General features: G+C 32.0%; 1 protein-coding gene across 1 annotated transcript in view; it reads right to left on the bottom strand.

Annotated features, from left to right (window-relative positions):
* The window catches only part of LOC111636810 (checkpoint protein HUS1-like), a 38,399-nt gene extending 19,757 nt beyond the window's left edge, over positions 1–18,642 (bottom strand). Inside the window, exons 1-3 of the mRNA XM_023382147.1 lie at positions 18,508–18,642; positions 7,587–7,763; positions 2,673–2,780 (exon numbers count right to left, since the gene is read on the bottom strand). Of these exons, the coding sequence (XP_023237915.1) occupies positions 2,673–2,780; positions 7,587–7,763; positions 18,508–18,642 (420 nt within the window). The remainder of the gene's footprint in view (positions 1–2,672; positions 2,781–7,586; positions 7,764–18,507) is intronic.
* Positions 18,643–19,139: the final 497 nt, after the last annotated feature.

The following is a 19,139-nucleotide window of genomic DNA, read 5'->3' as shown; positions in this document are numbered from 1 at the left end:
TATATAAACTAGGTACTGTACATATAATTATATATTAATTATATATAAATTAGTTACTGTATATATAATTATATATTAACTTAATTTATTGTAACTTTATTATAATTATATATATACTTTCCGCCATCCAGCGCCACGCTACGGAGAGTTTAGGTGAGTAAGTTGAGTTTACTATCATCTGCACAGTATGTAAATTAGGTACCGTAAGTCTAATACAGCACTGTAATTTTATACATTTCTTGTGAAAGAAACATTTCTTATTCAACGGCCATAAAAATTATTTATATTAATGATGTCGCCAAAGTTCAACGAAGTTTTTGCAGAAAAATAACTTATCAGAAATTGCACCCGCCGTTTGGTGCGCTGCTCCGCGATGAAAGCAAGCTTAAGCAATGGCGACGTTGAACGGTGCATACTCGGTAAGTAATCCTATAATTTTTTGTTTATAGCATAGTTTATACAGATTATTCCCAAAAAAATATACGTATTTTGGAAATGTTGAGTCGAATTAGTCTAGGAATCGATTAATCTTATGGAAGAAAACCTTTCAAACAGCCGTAGTCCGTAAACTGCACACGTGCCAGGCTGTGATTGGCAAGGTCTCCTAAAACATCAATTTCATAAAAAACGGAACGTATCTACCATGTTATGGGGGAGGTCGACTGTACTCGATTAGTCCTTGTTTCAATTAGATTCTGAAGGAATTCAATCTTAAGTTTATCCCAAGCATCTGAAATTGCTGCCTTCAAATTATGAATTGCGGAAAACTGCTTTCCTTTGGCATAAACTGTATGAACCATCATCCCCCAAAGATTTTCCATCAGATTCAGGTCAGGGCTTCTAGCAGGCCATGGCATTAGATTAATATTTTTACATTTAAACCACATTTTTGTTGATTTAGAGGCATGCACAGGGGCATTGTCTTATTGAAAAATCCAATTTGGTCCAGCTTCCAATAAATGATCTTCAAGCATGCCTTGATACTTCTCTGAATTCATTCTTTGAGTTATAAATGCTAAATCTGTGATTCCATTGAATCCAAACACACCCCACACCATTATTGATTCCCCACCCATTTGGCGTTTTGAAAATATTTGTTTTTCGGTTCTTAAATCGTGCCAATAATACTTCCAATTGTCTGGACCATCTAAGTTGAATTTTTTTCATCACTGAACAAAACTTAATCCATTCTTTGGACCATGTCATGTGTTTTTGTGCCCAATCAAGTCTGTCACTTTTTGCTTTAATGAAAGTGATGGCATTACAGCTTTTTTTTCTGAATTTTAACATTGGTGATTTATTTAAAACTCTCCACACTGTTGTGCTGCTACAAGGCAAGTCTAATTCTTGTTTTATTTTTCTTACTGATGTTTGTTTTGTGGAGCAAACCTTGATGATTTGTCTACAATCTTGAGGTGTAAGCTTGGGTTTTGGACCTGTCTTGAATTTTGGTACATCCTTGCCATATCTTTTTGATAAATAATCACCAACAGTTGATTTTGGACGATTTATATATGCTGCAATTTCTCTCATTGACTTGCCTTGTGATTTATAGGCATCAATCTGCTCTTTTTCATAATCAGATAAATTCTTTGTTCTACCCATTTTAGAATTTTGAACAACATAATAAATTTGTATTACAATTAGATATGTAAGCTAATTTGCATATTTCAATGCTTGAAACTAAACAAAATTTTATTTAAATCATGAAATGAGTGCCTGTCCAGATAAATATGTAACAGTTTCATTGTACAAAATTTTCAAAAATATTATTTTCAGTGACAAAATGTTAATGTTTGATTAAAGTTCTTATTTTGCAGTGTGGAAACATGTAAATCCATGTTATTTGTAATAAAGCATTTGTCACTTAATGCAGCAAATTTGGGTTTCACTTTAATTTTTTTGTGTCTGTATAAATTTGAAACGCACCTTAGGCCTTCAGTTTAGGTTGGCAGTGAGGGGGGAGAGTGCTGCAATGCCACAGCACTAGCGGAAATTTGAATTTGCTGACTGGAACACTTTTGGTTAACCGATGTTTTGGTTGATCAGTATTTGAATAATCAATGCTCTACTATATTTATTTTTAAAAACTANGTTGGAGTAGAGAATATTGTAAGTTACTGCTAGCAAAACAATGCGAAATATGTAATTATTTTCGGTAATCCGGACACTTTTGGTAATCTGACACACCTTTGGTCTCATACCTGTCGGATTATCAAGGGACAACTGTACTGTGTTGTTTCTGAAGAGGATAGTTTAGATTATCCAAAATATCTGAATTAGTAAAATAAATGTTTATTACCAAGAACAGAGTTTTCCACTTTGAATCAATGTTTGTGGTGAACATCATCTTATTTTACAATTATTTTCAAAGCAAATATTGAATTATTCTTGATAGCATGAAACAGTTTAAGTATCAATACAATTATTAGATTCCCTTAATTCTTCCAAAGGTAAGTTATTCATAAAAACTTTTCTGTTTTACTTTCTTTTTTGATTTGAATACTCCATTGAATAAATTAATTTTAATCAAGGATTGAATTTTTTTTTATTTTATCAAATACACAACAGAAATATTTATTTTGAATATTGGAATTTATATGTTCATTATAATTTTTCAGATATTTAATTTTTAATCCATTTCACTTTTAATCAATAAAAGGATTACTTACATCAAACTGTAACATTTCTGGTTCTTGAAATTCATCCCAAAATCTAACTGGTATAACACGAACAGGTACATCATGAATTACCAAACGTGAATAAGAAGAAAGTGAAGGCTACAATAAATATATAGAATAGTTTCAATTATTTTAAATAGTCAAAAAGATTATTAACAGGTAAAATAGTTCTATTAATCAGATAATTAAACTATATAATTTGATATAAAGGTCTTTGTTATTTTTAGATCTTTGGTTAATTGAATATATCAGGCTACAATTTATGTAGTTGTATAAGCAGTTTTTCGATTTAGTTCTTTTTCAATGTGGTACAAGTTTTGTGAACTTATGAAAGTTACTTATGTGTATTGCTTCAAACAGATCATCCAATATTTATCAAATATCTGTTAAAACCCATTCAATAATAATAATCTTCAAGAAGAGTGTGTGACTTATACAGCATGTCTAAAAATAAACAGACTACCTTTAATATCTCAGATTCTGCTCAATTAGAGAGTTCATTGAGGTCTTGTTTTAAAGCTTTTCAGATTACTTATTTTCTAGTGCTATTGAGAATTCCAAAGCTTTTCAGAAATTTGATAAGAAATAAATAACATATATTTTCTCTCTCATTTTAAAGTATACCAATATAAATTTATATCATCAATAAAAAGACCTTTTCTATGGTATCAAAAATGATAACTGGAGATATCACACTTTAAAATAATTAAATAAATACTTAGTCTTAACACATTACAATCATCTAACAACTATTATTTTACTTCACAATTAACTTAACATGATTTTCAGAGATAGCATAAAGAAAAAACATGAATCAATTTTTTCTAGAAATACTTGTTGCATTGAAATTAGTGTTTCTGAAGAAATATTTTGCATATTTCATTTAGTGCTATTCTTAAGTTCAGCTATGAAACAAGCTGGATACATCACATTTTAAAAATAATTTCTCTCAATTTTTTCTGAGGTTAAATCTAGGGAGTTATTTATGATGTCCACTGTCAGCTGGAGATGATGCAAGTAATTGAGTATGGTTATATCTAACTTAATAGTTCTGGAAGCAAAGATTGGATAAAGATCCTGGTAGTGCAACTGGCAATACAACTGTACAGTATGCAGGAGATATGGATTCAAGTCCAGCTTCAGGCTGATTCTTTTCTTCCAGAATCTTCTAAATTAATTATTAAAATATTAATTTAATTATAATAAATTTAGCAAGAGATGGCACTTAATGTCTGCCTCTAGTGCCAAATTATTTAGCATTTAATTATTAATAGCAGTAGTAAGATAGCTCAATATAACTCAGCAATCATTTGGCTTCATATTGCATTATAGCTTTCTAATCTGATGAAGATTGCTATCACTCTAATAAGATCAGATACTGTACTGGAAGAATGATCATGCTTTACAAATGATGACTCATCAGTAAAAAATAATTTGATGTACAAAGTTTTCATCATTGGCTATTTTTCTTTTATTGTATTGCAGAATGCCAATTGGCATTGGAAATTTTCCAGAAAAAACTGATAAAAACAAATTTGGATTTTGTAAGGACAATATCTTTGTATTTTTTTAAATTCTACTCATAGACCTTCAGCTGGTGCCACTTTTGTCTGTTCTTCTTCTAAGAGACACTGAATGGTAAACATTGTTATGGACAGTTATATCAAAGGATTGATCCTGTGTAGTCATTGATTTCCTTCACCTAAATTTTTTACCATACACCACAGATCCTGTATGCATTAATCTTTTAACAAGTCTTTTGAAAGCACAAAAACTATTACTTTTTCTTATTAAAAACAGCAAATAAATTCTTGAAAGCTTGATTGTAATTTTCTGTAATTTTTTTTTATTTTAATGTGGAAAAATTCAACTTATCAATAACCCTGTGATCAACAGGTGAACAATTGAATTATGCTCATTTGAACAGGTGTTTAAGCAGCATTTGCATGTAATTTTCAACAGTAGATTTCATGCTTTAAAAGAAAAAAACAATTTATAGCAGATATGATAAATTCAAATTGCACTAAACATTAGTTTAAATATGTACTGAGTAATCTCATGTTGATAATATAACCTTTTTCACTTTTCATAAATTAATCTTTGTTTAAAGTAAACAGACATTTTTGTCCTTTTTCATGTATTAATTACCCAATTTGATTATCTACTAAACTTGTTAAAACTGAAAATCATGCTTAGAAATAATTATGAAATAAAATAACAGTTGTTTGGCAATGATAATGTGCTAAGACTAGACTATTTAATTATTTTAGTGTGATATCTCCAGTTATCTTCAACATAACGAAACATTTTTGGTACCATTGAAAAGGTCTTTTTCTTGGTATTATAAATTTATAGTGGTACTATTTAAAATAAGAGAAAATACTGTTTTTTATTTTTTTTACCAAATTTCTGAAAAATCTTGGAGTTCTCAATGGCACTAAGATAACTCACCTAAAAAAGCTTTAAAATAAGACTCCAACAAACTTTGAGTAAAACCAACTATTAAAGGTAGTTTGTTTATTCTTCGATATACTGTATCTGAAGTATATGTCTGAAAAGCAATAATTTGAAATACAGCTGTCCCTTGATAGTCCGATGTTTTGTAATCTGATATGCTCAGTAGTCTGACGCACCTCCCATCAAGGTACCCATCCCCGTTACGTGTCTGCTTGCACAGAAGCATGTCACGGCATGAATCTCCCCACCCAATTCTTACACGATGACACACATTTCATGTGTTTTCCATGAGCAGTTCTGTTCGAACAGTTGGAGTAGGGAATATTGTAGGCTACTGCTAGCAAAACAAAGCCAAATATGTAATCACTTTCGGTAATCCGGACACTTTTGGTAATCCAATACCCCTTTGGTCCCATACCTGTCGGATTATCAAGGGACAGCTGTACTGGAAAGAATAATCAATAATATGTTTGTTCAGCTTAGAGCTGTTCTGGAACAAGTCTTTTTTTCCATAAACACTTTAGCTAATTATTCAAAATTAATTTTTTAGACTTCTATGTAGATGGCTCTCCTAGTTTATAATGCCAAAATTTTCATATTAAATTATTTAATTTCTTAATTTTCTATTAACTCATTAATAGAAAATTATCACTGAATACAGTGGTACCTCAGGATACGAATGCCCCAGCATATGAAATTTTCAGGATACAACATGAAATTCGAATATATTTTTGCTTCACGATACAAACAAAAACTCACAATACGACGTTACATTAGTTTGCAGCGCCATTTTTTATTCACTTCTGTTCATTGCTCTCAGTCCGCATGTTGGCTTCGTCGTGGAAGGATCTTGCTTGATAAAGGAAATCTTGAGGTATTATCAGAAAGTGACTGATTTTATTGAAAAGAAACATCCCAAAAAGGTTTACACTAGCTGTATTGCTGCTCGGAGTAATGACATTTGCCTATGTCATTTTAGAAACATTTTAAAAAGTAGGCAAAGCCAAACCTCTTTGGATAGATATTTTACCANTGTGACCATTAGTTTTGTTACACCCTGTGTTTTGTTTTGTTTTTATAAACAATTAAAACTGAGAAAAGTTCATACAACATATGAAACTTACTAAGAGTTAGCTATCCCAGCATATTTTAAGCACAATCAACAAAACTTTTAACATCCAATAACCAAATTTTAACTTATAATGTAAAAATTGATTTTTACATTAAAATATTGTTACTGGATGTTAATAGTTTTATTGATTCTGCTTGGTAATTCAATCCAGTTATTAAGAAAGTAATTTTGTCCAATATATTTTGTTGTTATTCTCTTTAGAAGACAAATACCACTTCATACTTCCATAAGATACAAATATTTTTCAGATAGCTAAAAAATATTTGTAAACAGTACCCAGTTAACTTGTTTATAGTTCATGACACATCATTTTACATGAGATAATAATAAAATTACACTGAGATATATATTTCACAATTGGATATCATGACATTTATAGAGTTGTATTCTCACACTTTGGAAGTATTGGTCTGATAAGAGTGTTTAGTTGAACACACAATTCTACTTGCTAAAGTTGCAAGAATATGTAAGTGTGAGAATCAGAAATGGGTTATAAAATTTATTTGTGTTATTAATCAATCTGAAAAACAGCCCTAATCCAATCCATTTTTCGATCATGAATTATTATAAAAGCTCTTCTCTTCCAAATATTTATTTAATTAAAGTAATAAAATGTATATTGTTTTTTTACATATTTTCCCCATCAACACACAACTCATTTTGTCATTTTTATGTCAAAAAGGAAAATCGAACTTCCTTTCACAAAAGCTTATCTCTAATTTTAACAAGCATCTTGATGTCTAACTCATTAGTATGTCCCATCAGCTGATATAAATCTATAATTTCTATTGGAAAAGACTTACGCATTTTTTCATACTTTTCGGTTATCTGCCCTTTCAATTTTCCGACCAACCCCAGTCCCCAATTAGGTCGGATAATCGAGGCTCTACTGTATATTCTAATGGCAGAAAATCTAAAAATGGTCTAAAGTATTCATTTCTATTAAAATTATATCCTGATAATGTATAAATACTCTACACTTTATCATCATCATCATCATATCTTTGAATGTAAATGATGAAACTCTTAACAACATCAAAATAAAAATGTCACTATTTTAGATGGTATTTTAAATTCAATGTATATAAATATTAGGATTTCAAACTTATTATTCACTGAATTTATTAAAATATTATTTGTAAATTTTTTCATCCAATGGAGATTATTAATATTAATAAAAATGAAAACAAAGTCTGAAATAAATGGTGGTCCCTTTTGGGCAGACTTTGTCTTCAATTTTATTAATAAAATATTATTTCTATAAAAATATTAATCATTTTAAGTTATCAATATTAACAATTTTTTTCATAACTTACCAATTCATTTTCTAACGTAAGACAAGGAGCATGTTTTTTAGTTAACTTTATTTTTAAGGTTTTAGCAGATGATGAAGATTTTAATGCTTGTACTAAATTATCAGTTGATAATTCCAAATATATCTCATTGAACTCATCTGATACCCCAATCATATTATATTCATTAAAAAAATGATTCTGTAATATATAATAAATTTATATATTTATGCTAAATTTATTATTTATCAGAAATTAATAAATTCAAATATTAAATAGAATAAATCATTTCACACATTTTAGGATTAAAGACTTATAAAATGAAAACTAATAATGAAGTAAAACTTATGTAAATAAAAATTATTAATTTATTATTATTATTAGTAACTATTTTTATATAACACTCACCAAATAAACCATTTCTGATAAGAGAGAAGACTGCAGGAGAGTGTCAATATGCTAGGTGTATTTTAGTAGTCCTTGCAATCTCTCTATATATATTAGACAGTGTTTTGTTGTCTGTGATAACCCTTCTGTTTGTCTTGTGGCATATTCCTCTCCCTCCTATTTATGTATTGCTTTATGAGATGCTTGACCAAAGAGGACATGTATCCATGTTATCAGAAATGATAAAAACTGTATAGAAGATTCTAACTCTCCAGGGGTTTATGCGGTTCCTCTTCAAGATCACCGGGTTAACTATGCTGTAACATATATTGGAGCAACCGCAAGTGGTTGCGCCATGAGGATGAAAGAACATGAATACTCGATAAGAAAAAAGCTGACCACGACCACACTAGCAACATATGCGAATAATGAGGACGTTCATGTTGATCTACAAAACGCTAAATTGCTACACAAAGTATCGGATAAGGCATAACTCAAGTACCTCGAATTGCTGGAGTTATATAAGGCAATTAAAAAAGGGGTCGGTATTAATTTCAAAGAAACCAATACGCTTTCCGCAGCATGTCGCGCCATATTTGAATTAGATCCCAATGATTGAAACGCGCATCAAAGATATTTTAAATTACGGAGGTTATTTACGTCATGATCTATGTGAAATCAATTGATTATTTATTCGGATATGTTTTAAATATTTTACATATTTTCAATTTTAACGCAACATATTCGAATTACGAAGTTAAACGGAACTTTCAAAAGCATTCTATTCTACTAACTGTTAGTTCGATATCATCAATACCTGAGGATGTCTATTACATATAGATGAAAACGTTCATAGAAAAAATTTTTCTGTTTGGTTATGAACTGGTGATGGTTTATTTGGTGAGTGTTATATAATTAAGTACCCAGTTTTTTGAAATACAGTATAACTATTGTTGTAACTGCTGCTACTTTAAGGAACAACAATATTGTTTTATTCAATTTTTAAAAAAATATACACATAAAAGAATTAGGTAAAGTGGCAAGTAATTTGGCAATAGAACGTTTACAAACAACTTTAAATCAAGTAATTTTTCCATGAAAATTTAATTATAGGTTCAAGTGTGCCATGAGATAATGTTGAAAAACACTGGTATAGAGCAATGTGAAAAAAGTGTTATTATGCTCATTATCAGATTTCCTTTATTTTTCATTAAATAGAACAAATCTATTCTTTGTATTTGAATAATAAAATGGAACAGACAAAAATAGCCACTTCACAGATACCTAAGCAACAATTATTTTATTGATTGGTTTGCACTTTATTTCCTACCTACTAAAATACAGGGTAGATCAGAAAATAGTTACAAAGTCTATATTTCAAAATATCCTGCTTTCAGGGTTCCTACTCAAATTTCCATGACTTTTCTGATTTCCCGACCAACTTTGTACAAATTCCCTGACCCTCACATCCTTTACAGTATGGCACATTGACAAAATAAAACAGCATTTGACTTACTATGCACATATGTTTTGCTTCGCCAACATTTTAATTAATTATTTATTAATTATATTTATATAGCACTATACATAAGATAGTACAGTAGAGCATTGATTACCCAAAACAATTCAGGACTGTGGTTGTTCAGATAACAAAAGAATATATTAAACACAAAACTGTACTTTGTATAATTTGTATCACATGTCTTACAAATACATACCTTACATAATGTAGTACATTAAACTAAGGTGTGTTTCAAATTTATACAAACACAAAAAAATTAAAGTGAAACCCAAATTTGCTGCATTAAGTGACAAATGTTTTATTACAAATAACATGGATTTACATGTTTCCACACTGCAAAATAAGAACTTTAATCAAACATTAACTTTTTGTCACTGAAAATAATATTTTTAAAAATTTTGTACAAAAAACTGTTACATATTTATTCGGACAGGTTTCAAATTGCAAAGTTTTCTTACAATTTAATGGCCAGTGTAACCAGCATTTAACTTAATTACATTAAGTACAGTCGACCTCCCTATAACATGAGTTCCTATAGTTTGGATTCCTATATGATGGAGAAAAAATTGCAACGGTATCCGTACAAATATGGTAAAAAAAACTCCTATAATTCGGTAAAACGTCATCGGGCAGCCGAACTACTTTCTGCTGTCCAGCACCACGCTACGGAGAGTTTAGGCGGGTAAATTGAGTTTACTATTGTCTGTACAGTATTATATATAAATTAGGTACTGTATATATAATTATATATTAACTTAATTTATTGTAACTTTATTATAATTATATATATACTTTCCGCCATCCAGCGCCACGCTACGGAGAGTTTAGGTGAGTAAGTTGAGTTTACTATCATCTGCACAGTATGTAAATTAGAAGTAAGGTATTATTTCTATTAATGATGTTTCCAAAGTTAAACGAATTTTTCGCAGAAAAAATAACATATCAGAAATCGTAGCCGCTGTTTGGTGTGCTGCTCCACGATGAAAACAAGCTTAAGCAATGGCGACGTTGAACAATGCAGACTCGGTAAGTAATACTACAATTTTTTGTTTATAGCATAGTTTATACGGATTATTCCCAAAAAATTATACGTATTTTGAAAATATTGAGTCGAATTAGTCTAGAATCGATTAATTTTATGAAACCATAGTCCGTAACCTTCACATATGTCAGGCTGTGATTGGCTCATGTATTTAAGGATTCCTACAATGCAAAATTCTTATAAAGCGGAACATATCTACCACGTTATAGGGGGGTCTACTGTATTTAAACGATGTTCAATACAAAAATTGTTACATTTACAACATATAAATTATTTCAAATAAAGCTATAAATAAATTCATTATAATTATATCATATGGCATTGTAAAAGTTAGCCCAATGTTTTAACGTATAAATGATGTTCAATAAGGAAATTGTTTCCTTTACATTGCAGAAAAATAAATACATAATTACACATAAAAATTATCGTTGTGCTTTGTGGCATTGTAAATAATACTTCCATGATTGTTAAATCTGAATATAGTCGGGAGTTAATGCAACCTCCCTTCATAAATCTCAAGAGTGTCCAACAAACATAAGTCAAAGTGTCGGTCAAAGACCCTGTGTAAAAGAGTAACTTCATCTCAACATGGAGAAACCCCAGGTTCAGTAGCATACTGGGTATTATACTTCCCCTTGGACACATCATATTTGTGGTCTTGTATTCTAGCCTCAAGTGATCTGTACGTGGATCCAATGTTTATTGAGAAAGTAATTTCCAGTCTTCTTGCTAGAAATCAGAATTGTAACCAAGACAAGGAAATATTTATTGTGGCATCATCACAATACCAAACTGAAATTTTTTGTCATAATGCTCTCAATTTTATATTGTGTCTTGCCCCTGTACACAATACTTTTCCTGTTAACAATGAAATCATGCCAGCTGTCTATCTAATTTCATTCAGGAAAAAATTTTTGAACTGAAATAACGACTTCCAGTTTGGACCAAATTTCATATATAGTTAATTGGGACTTCCTGCCCCTAAGCTCTTCATATCTGGTCTCGGCTTTCATCTATATAACTCAGTTCTAGAGATTAAGGAAAGACAGACGGTTGGATGATAGTGAGAATTTATAGGTCTATAATATTTTCAAACTGTTGCCAAAGATAAAAAAGTGTTTGTGCTCCAAATATGTACACAAAGGTAGGTGTTTTATTTGTGGCCATGCACCAAAGATAAACTCCTAGNTTTTCTGTGAGGCATTATGCTTTTCTGTGAAAATGAACTAAAGCAGATCATCTTCTATCTATCTATATAAATAAAAATGTAATGTTCGTTTGTTCCTACCGACTCCTTTGAAATTTTCACACAACGCTGCATTCGAATACGCATGTCTTTTTATATAATATACGTGTCGAAATCCCCCCTACTGAAGGGAGATGGTTAGGATTAAAGCTTACTGTGAAAAACTTGGCTTCTATTATATTATTTTAGATGCGGGTTTTTTTATTGCATTTTTGATTGCATTTTAATAGGGTATATCAAGAGAATGTACACCAAGAAGAAATTTTTCAAAAAATCTCTCCCCCCGCGGGGGAAGTGTTATACATTTATAATAGATACATTTTGAGCCACAACAACGCGTGGCGGGGTCTGCTATTTTCATATAATTAAAATTAATATGTATTTATTTTTTAGAAAATACAAGGGAAGCGGCGCATCCACCACTTCCAATGATAGCTATTACACGCGGGCCGCAACATAACAATTATAATAAAAAACTTACTTAATTTCCCACTTACCCTAAAAATTTAGTGAGACTGTTGATATTGCGAACATTTTTTCACAATTTCATAAAAATTTTTTTTTAATACTCTTTCCACCCTGTGGGCACTAAGAGGGTCTCTTATAGCAGGCCCATTAGCAGGCACCATTATAGCAGGTCCCTTTTAGCAGGCACAATGGTGTGACTGGGTGGTGAGGGACGGGGCCCGACATATCTGAACAGACCACTCCCCGAAAAATTCCTGGGGGATTCCCTGACCTGACCAATTCAATCCAGAGCAGTAGGCTGCCACCTTGACCGCTCAGCCATCAATTCATTTAAATCAGGTTTGTAACTGCTGCATGCTACTCTTAAAACGGCATTCAGGTGTGAATCAGTAAGCCAGTTTCTATATATGTTCTTTGCATATTTCATTTTTGAGTATGACGTTTCACATAGATACATTGATGCAAACAACTTAAGTAAAATTTGAGCACATTTTTTACAGTCTTATATTGATGGGGCACTACTTTCCAGAAGTGGTAATTATTTCCAGAAGTCAACATAATTATTTTCCGCTCTCTTACACATTCGGGCCATTCACAAAAGCTCAGCGGGCCGCAGGTTGAGTATGGTGGCTTTAGAGCATAACTAAAAATACCTAATATATTATCATCAGAAATAGAATAACACCAGAAAAGTTTCATCTGTATATATATTAAAAGCAAAATGTTCCATCTCCACCAAAATTAAAACCAACACTTTACAAAGAAGCAGTGTGTAAGTAGATCACATCAGGTTGCCTGTGGGGTCTACAATTCATTCCTCAAAAGGACCACTGATTAACTTCCTCTGTGGACTCAGCAAGAATTCATGAAAGAGCTAATTAACAAAGGAGGGAGGAAGCTATTTGAACTGGGATAAGAGGCACTAAAAGACTCCACTTTTGACTCAAACTTGGAGTTGGCAATGGCTCTTTGCTCCCATAGCAACTATTCTTTAAGTTTGGTTTTTGAATAATAACCTTTGGTAATATACAAAATACAGATATACAGATTTAGTTTTTACATTATTTTTAATAATTATTTTTTATTAGTATTTNAAAATAATTTTAAAAGATATGCATTAAAACAGGACAAACAATTAAAAATTAAAACATTTATAAGAACTAAACACTTTAAAAAATTAGAATCTAATTGTATGAAGCAAACAATAATAAAAATTCTTAAAATTTTCAGAAGTTCAAATAAAAGTTTATCAGAACTTTAACATCACATCTTTAAATCCAAATAGAACACATCATAAATAGAATACAATGTTTGAATGAAGATATGTTCAATTTGGATTATGCCATTTCCAATCTCTATTTCCAATGAGCATGTTAAGAATCAAATTCCCTAAAGCTGTCTTCATTTAAAAAAATTCTTTATACAAAGATCACTTCCTACTTTAATCTTCAAAAAGAAGCAACACTGTTTTGCTCTTAAACCACAAAATGAATCAATAGATATTGATTTGAAACTAGAAGCTATAAGTGTATCAAATTGATTATATTTTCAAAAACTCTCAGATAAGCAACAATAGCTCTTAGATAAATTTTTAAGATCAAGTCAAAAGGAAGCAAAAAATAAATACATTTCTATACTAGATTTTTTTGTAAATAAATGAATATACAGGGTATAACAAAACTAATGGTCACAACTGTAAGGGGGTGATAGACCTTGCCAAAATGAACAACTTTGACCATTTGATGTGGGGTTGGAAAGCAAATGGCAAGCCACAAGAGGGTGCCTACTTGGTGAAAATGGAGAATACAATAAAGACAAATAATAAAAAACAAAAAATTTTTATTATTGAAAACTTTACAACAAATGCTCAAATGAGCAACCACCAGTTGCAATACAGGCTTCACATCAGCGACGGAGTGAATCATGCACATGTTGGAAGATTCCTGGCAGTTCACAAACTCTGCAGCTGTGATGCTAATTCAGGCAACAATGTTCTCTGGTGACTCAATGGGCATCTTGTAAATGATGCTTTTTATCTATCCCCAGAGAAAAAAATCTAGGCAGGACAGATTGGGAGATCTGGGAGACCAAGAGACAGGCCCACCGTGGCTAAAATTTGGAAATTGCTCCTGGTAGTCTTACCGCTTCTGCAGTATTGCCGTTTGCAGCCCCATACATAAGATGTATATCGGCCTTCTCTGCATTCGAATATTGCTGTATCTCTAGTGACAAATAGAAGCTGAATGATGGGTTCTGCAAAAGGCAATGTTTCAGCTACTCCAGAGAAAGCACCCTCTCGTGGCTTGCCATTTGCTTTCCAACCCCACACTGCATGGTGAAAATTGTTTGTTCTGGCAAGGTCTATCACCCCTTACAGTTGTGACCATTAGTTTTGTTACACCCTGTGTTTTGTTTTGTTTTTATAAACAATTAAAACTGAGAAAAGTTCATACAACATATGAAACTTACTAAGAGTTAGCTATCCCAGCATATTTTAAGCACAATCAACAAAACTTTTAACATCCAATAACCAAATTTTAACTTATAATGTAAAAATTGATTTTTACATTAAAATATTGTTACTGGATGTTAATAGTTTTATTGATTCTGCTTGGTAATTCAATCCAGTTATTAAGAAAGTAATTTTGTCCAATATATTTTGTTGTTATTCTCTTTAGAAGACAAATACCACTTCATACTTCCATAAGATACAAATATTTTTCAGATAGCTAAAAAATATTTGTAAACAGTACCCAGTTAACTTGTTTATAGTTCATGACACATCATTTTACATGAGATAATAATAAAATTACACTGAGATATATATTTCACAATTGGATATCATGACATTTATAGAGTTGTATTCTCACACTTTGGAAGTATTGGTCTGATAAGAGTGTTTAGTTGAACACACAATTCTACTTGCTAAAGTTGCAAGAATATGTAAGTGTGAGAATCAGAAATGGGTTATAAAATTTATTTGTGTTATTAATCAATCTGAAAAACAGCCCTAATCCAATCCATTTTTCGATCATGAATTATTATAAAAGCTCTTCTCTTCCAAATATTTATTTAATTAAAGTAATAAAATGTATATTGTTTTTTTACATATTTTCCCCATCAACACACAACTCATTTTGTCATTTTTATGTCAAAAAGGAAAATCGAACTTCCTTTCACAAAAGCTTATCTCTAATTTTAACAAGCATCTTGATGTCTAACTCATTAGTATGTCCCATCAGCTGATATAAATCTATAATTTCTATTGGAAAAGACTTACGCATGAAAAGGGTAATTTACCACAAGTTGGGGAGTTCTTAGCCAATTTGCTTTGGTGCTCGACCCAAAAGTCATCCTCTGCCACTCCAGCTCCTTTACAAGCTGACATCCACCAAACTTTGCTGCTGTTTCTACCACAGAAGGAGAAGATTGACAAAACCTTCCCAGTCCTTCAATCAAGGTAGTATGTTTTGGATGATGTAAACTCTCTCTCTCTCTCGTGTCCAGATAGGAATTTTAGAACCTACTTTGTAGCTTCATGTGGTTCAGGGACTGCATCCTTGTATTTTATTTTGTTTTGTTCTTGTTAAAATGGTCTTGTTCTTGATTTCAAATATCAACCAAAGTCTTATCACAGATCTATGATCCCTCCCTCTCGGAAAAGCAACAAATTATTGTTTTGCATGCCTAATGCTCTAATTAGGCTGGTGTCAGGAAAATGCTACAGGAGGATCACAAGAAATTCCTGTTCCCCAATAAAATATTACTAAAATTCCATCCAGTGACCTGTGGGCAGAGCTTTCGGATCTGACGCCGAATACAGGTGAGAGACAATCATCTCGAGGGTCTTATTTGGGAGGAGGATCCTTTATCCTGTATATTTTCTTCATAGTTTTTGATAATTGCTCATAGATTTCTCAGTCATGGTTACTATCCTTTGCCATAGAAGTAGAATCATCTCTGTTTCTGATTTTGTCAGCGTCATCTATCCACAAGCAGTTCAAACAAAGAAATATAAGTAAGGTTAAAATTCAGTTAATATGTCGATTCTTTCTCCTTACTGTAGTTCAACAAAACAAGATATCTGTCGTTAGGTACGTAAGATATATGTTATCTTTGAATGTCTTTAAATGAACGTCTGGCTTTCTTTTTTCCTCTAATACAAATCTGTCAAAGAAAAGCAAATCTAAACAGAAAAATGATTGTTCAGGTAGCTGAAAAAAATCTTGGTTGACTGAGAGTTCGAAATGGTAAAAATGAAAGAACTGTAGCAACAACTGAAGTCAAAAATGCCAGAAAGACTGTGAAAGTTATTTTTGTTCGATGGACAGCCTCATTTAATGATCCACTGACACAGTGAGCAGATTCCACAGATCCGACATTTAGAGTAGTTTTGTTCCTCTGAATGTTCTCAAAGAAATTCTGAAGGGGAAAGGGTTCTCAAGCCCTTGTTCAGAATACTAAGGTCGCTTACCAAACAATTGTTACAAAAGATTTACCTTCACACGTATTCTCACCTTTTAGTAGGAGTTATCCCCTTGTTATTGTCTTCATATGTGAAAGCATAGGGTTTAACAAAGTTTTTCCTTCTGGAATTTGCCCTAACTGACTCAATGAATGACCAAGAGCAATCAGCTGCTGGTCTCAAGGTGTTGTCCAATTGATAACAGGAGGAAGTCTTTTTCAAGCAAATGTATTTTGCCTTTTCTAGAGACTGAACTGTCATCACAGTAGTTTGCATAAGTCTAGTCAATGAGGAGAGTTATGTTTGAACCTTTGGATGAGGCATTTTCCATCAATATGATAATAAGAAACTGTCAAAGAGGGATCAAATGGAATTGTAATAGAAACTGACTTGTCACTAGTTGGGTACATCCTGATGTAGGTTGGTTGGTGTAGGAGTTAAAGGATTTGTCTAGACCTCCATCTCCCATCAATGTCTGGTGGGGCCTATGTTGTTGAACAGGGGAAAACAAGATTAATGAGAAAGAAGTCCTATAGACTGCTGGAATTAAGATGATCAAGGAAAAAAACCTTTTTATAGAATAATCCAATTTCTCCCTATACATTTCTCTACAGATGATGAGGTCTTTTCTGCTCAAAAAAGACCAGTGGTGTATTCTTTCTCTCACTTATTTTCGATACCATCAATGTTAAATAGGTTGCAACATGAAGTGGAAAAAGTTCTCATGACGGTCAAACTAGGTTGGGTTTATTCTTTCTGCGAGGAATACAAGTGTAGTAGTGTAGAACGGAGAGTATGATACTTTTAAATGAGCCAGGATGTGGATTTGGTCAAATGCATCACATTAATCGTCCTTTTGACCAACATCATAATATAGCATTTAAGCCATCTTGGACAAAGTGGGCAGAGAGAGATCTTACCGATCCCGATCTCAGCATATATGAAGAGATCTCAATCCTTTAAAACAAAGATTGTGACATCACTCGGAGGCATCATTGGAATGAGAAGATTCATAGTTCAGCAGAATTTTGTAACATTTTAATTTGTATATGTTAGTTATATTACACCAATAAATATCAATTATTAGATTATTTCAAAATGAAATGAAGGAAATGTCCTCTGATGCCGCAGAAATTTACTTCTACAATCCTTTTATGGGATGCCCAAAATATCCACAAGAAGGTAAAGCAAATTGTTGATAAATAGTTGGATTCATTTAGTCCTGAAGAAGGTCCTATGTTGTCAGTAGGTCGTGCAGGTAGCACAAGGGTTATTCAGCCTCTCCTCTGTTTTGTCAGAGGGTGAAATGACTAGAAATGACGAGTTTGTTTATATTTCTGTAGCGGAGACAGTCAGGCAACTCTTATTTGTCCCAAAACAGTATGGGATCTTAATCGTCAGCTACCAGAGCAAAGTTAAAGCATGGAAGGTTTTGAACAAAGCCTATGACATTTCCAAGCAAAGTTTTTAAGAAAAGAGACACCAGACAAATTGATTATTTATACATTGAACTATATTACTCATCAAATCAAAAATCAAATGTTAAGATAAAATTTACAGTTGATAATTTATTCACATTGGTCCCCTCAATGAAAATGACTCTGATGTAGAAGAAGTATCCTCGGAAGAGGAGGAATCGAAGCTAGATGAGCTTTCAGTGGCCGATATAGCTGGGTACTCCAAAGGCGAGGCACAAGGCCCAATCGTCTATCTGGCCCGTTTGGGTGTCCCAGTGATGATCATCTGAGGAGTGATGGGAAATAATTTGCCTCTCATCTTACATCCTCGAGCCTCCATTGCTTATATATGGGATACCCCAGTGACCCATTTCTGCTGGGTCAGCAATCTCTCCTGGCACTGGATAAGTATTTGGTACCCGTGAGGGACCATCACCATAGTCAGAGGGGTCTTTCCTTTCTTTTGATTATGATCCCTTATTCCTTTTATCATGATCCTTTAAGCTGCAGCCGCATAGATTTCCTTAATCTCTGGAGTGGCTGACCGGGATCTTTTGGATCTGAGTGAGAGAGAATCATCTCTTGACCCCAGGTTCCCACATAAGGCTTATCTTTTCTTTAAAGATTTACAGTTGTAAATCTTTAAAGAAAAGATGTCATTATGTAAGTTTCATACGAAATTACTACAAGTAAGAAAAAAAGTAGTTTATAGACATCTTCCAAAAATTATGTTATTTGTATTAAGTTAGGAAGTTTCATAATACAATTATATAAATGTATTTTAGTAGTTTAATTGGGTTTGATCATTTGAAGCTATTCAAATATAAATGTGCACAATTGAGCATTATTTACTAACTCATCTGACTCTGACACAAAATATTTCATTACATTCTTCAATGTATCAATATATTTAGTTAACAAAATTTCCACCCTAAATATAAAATATATATAACAAACAAAATAAAAATAAAAAATGAATTGATATGTAAT

This window comes from Centruroides sculpturatus, unplaced genomic scaffold, assembly GCF_000671375.1.
Source record: "Centruroides sculpturatus isolate CEXI.00-Female unplaced genomic scaffold, Cexi_2.0 scaffold1092, whole genome shotgun sequence".
NCBI lineage: Eukaryota > Metazoa > Arthropoda > Arachnida > Scorpiones > Buthidae > Centruroides > Centruroides sculpturatus.
The sequence above is the reverse complement of the archived record's forward strand: the minus strand, read 5'-3'. Positions and strand labels throughout refer to the sequence as shown.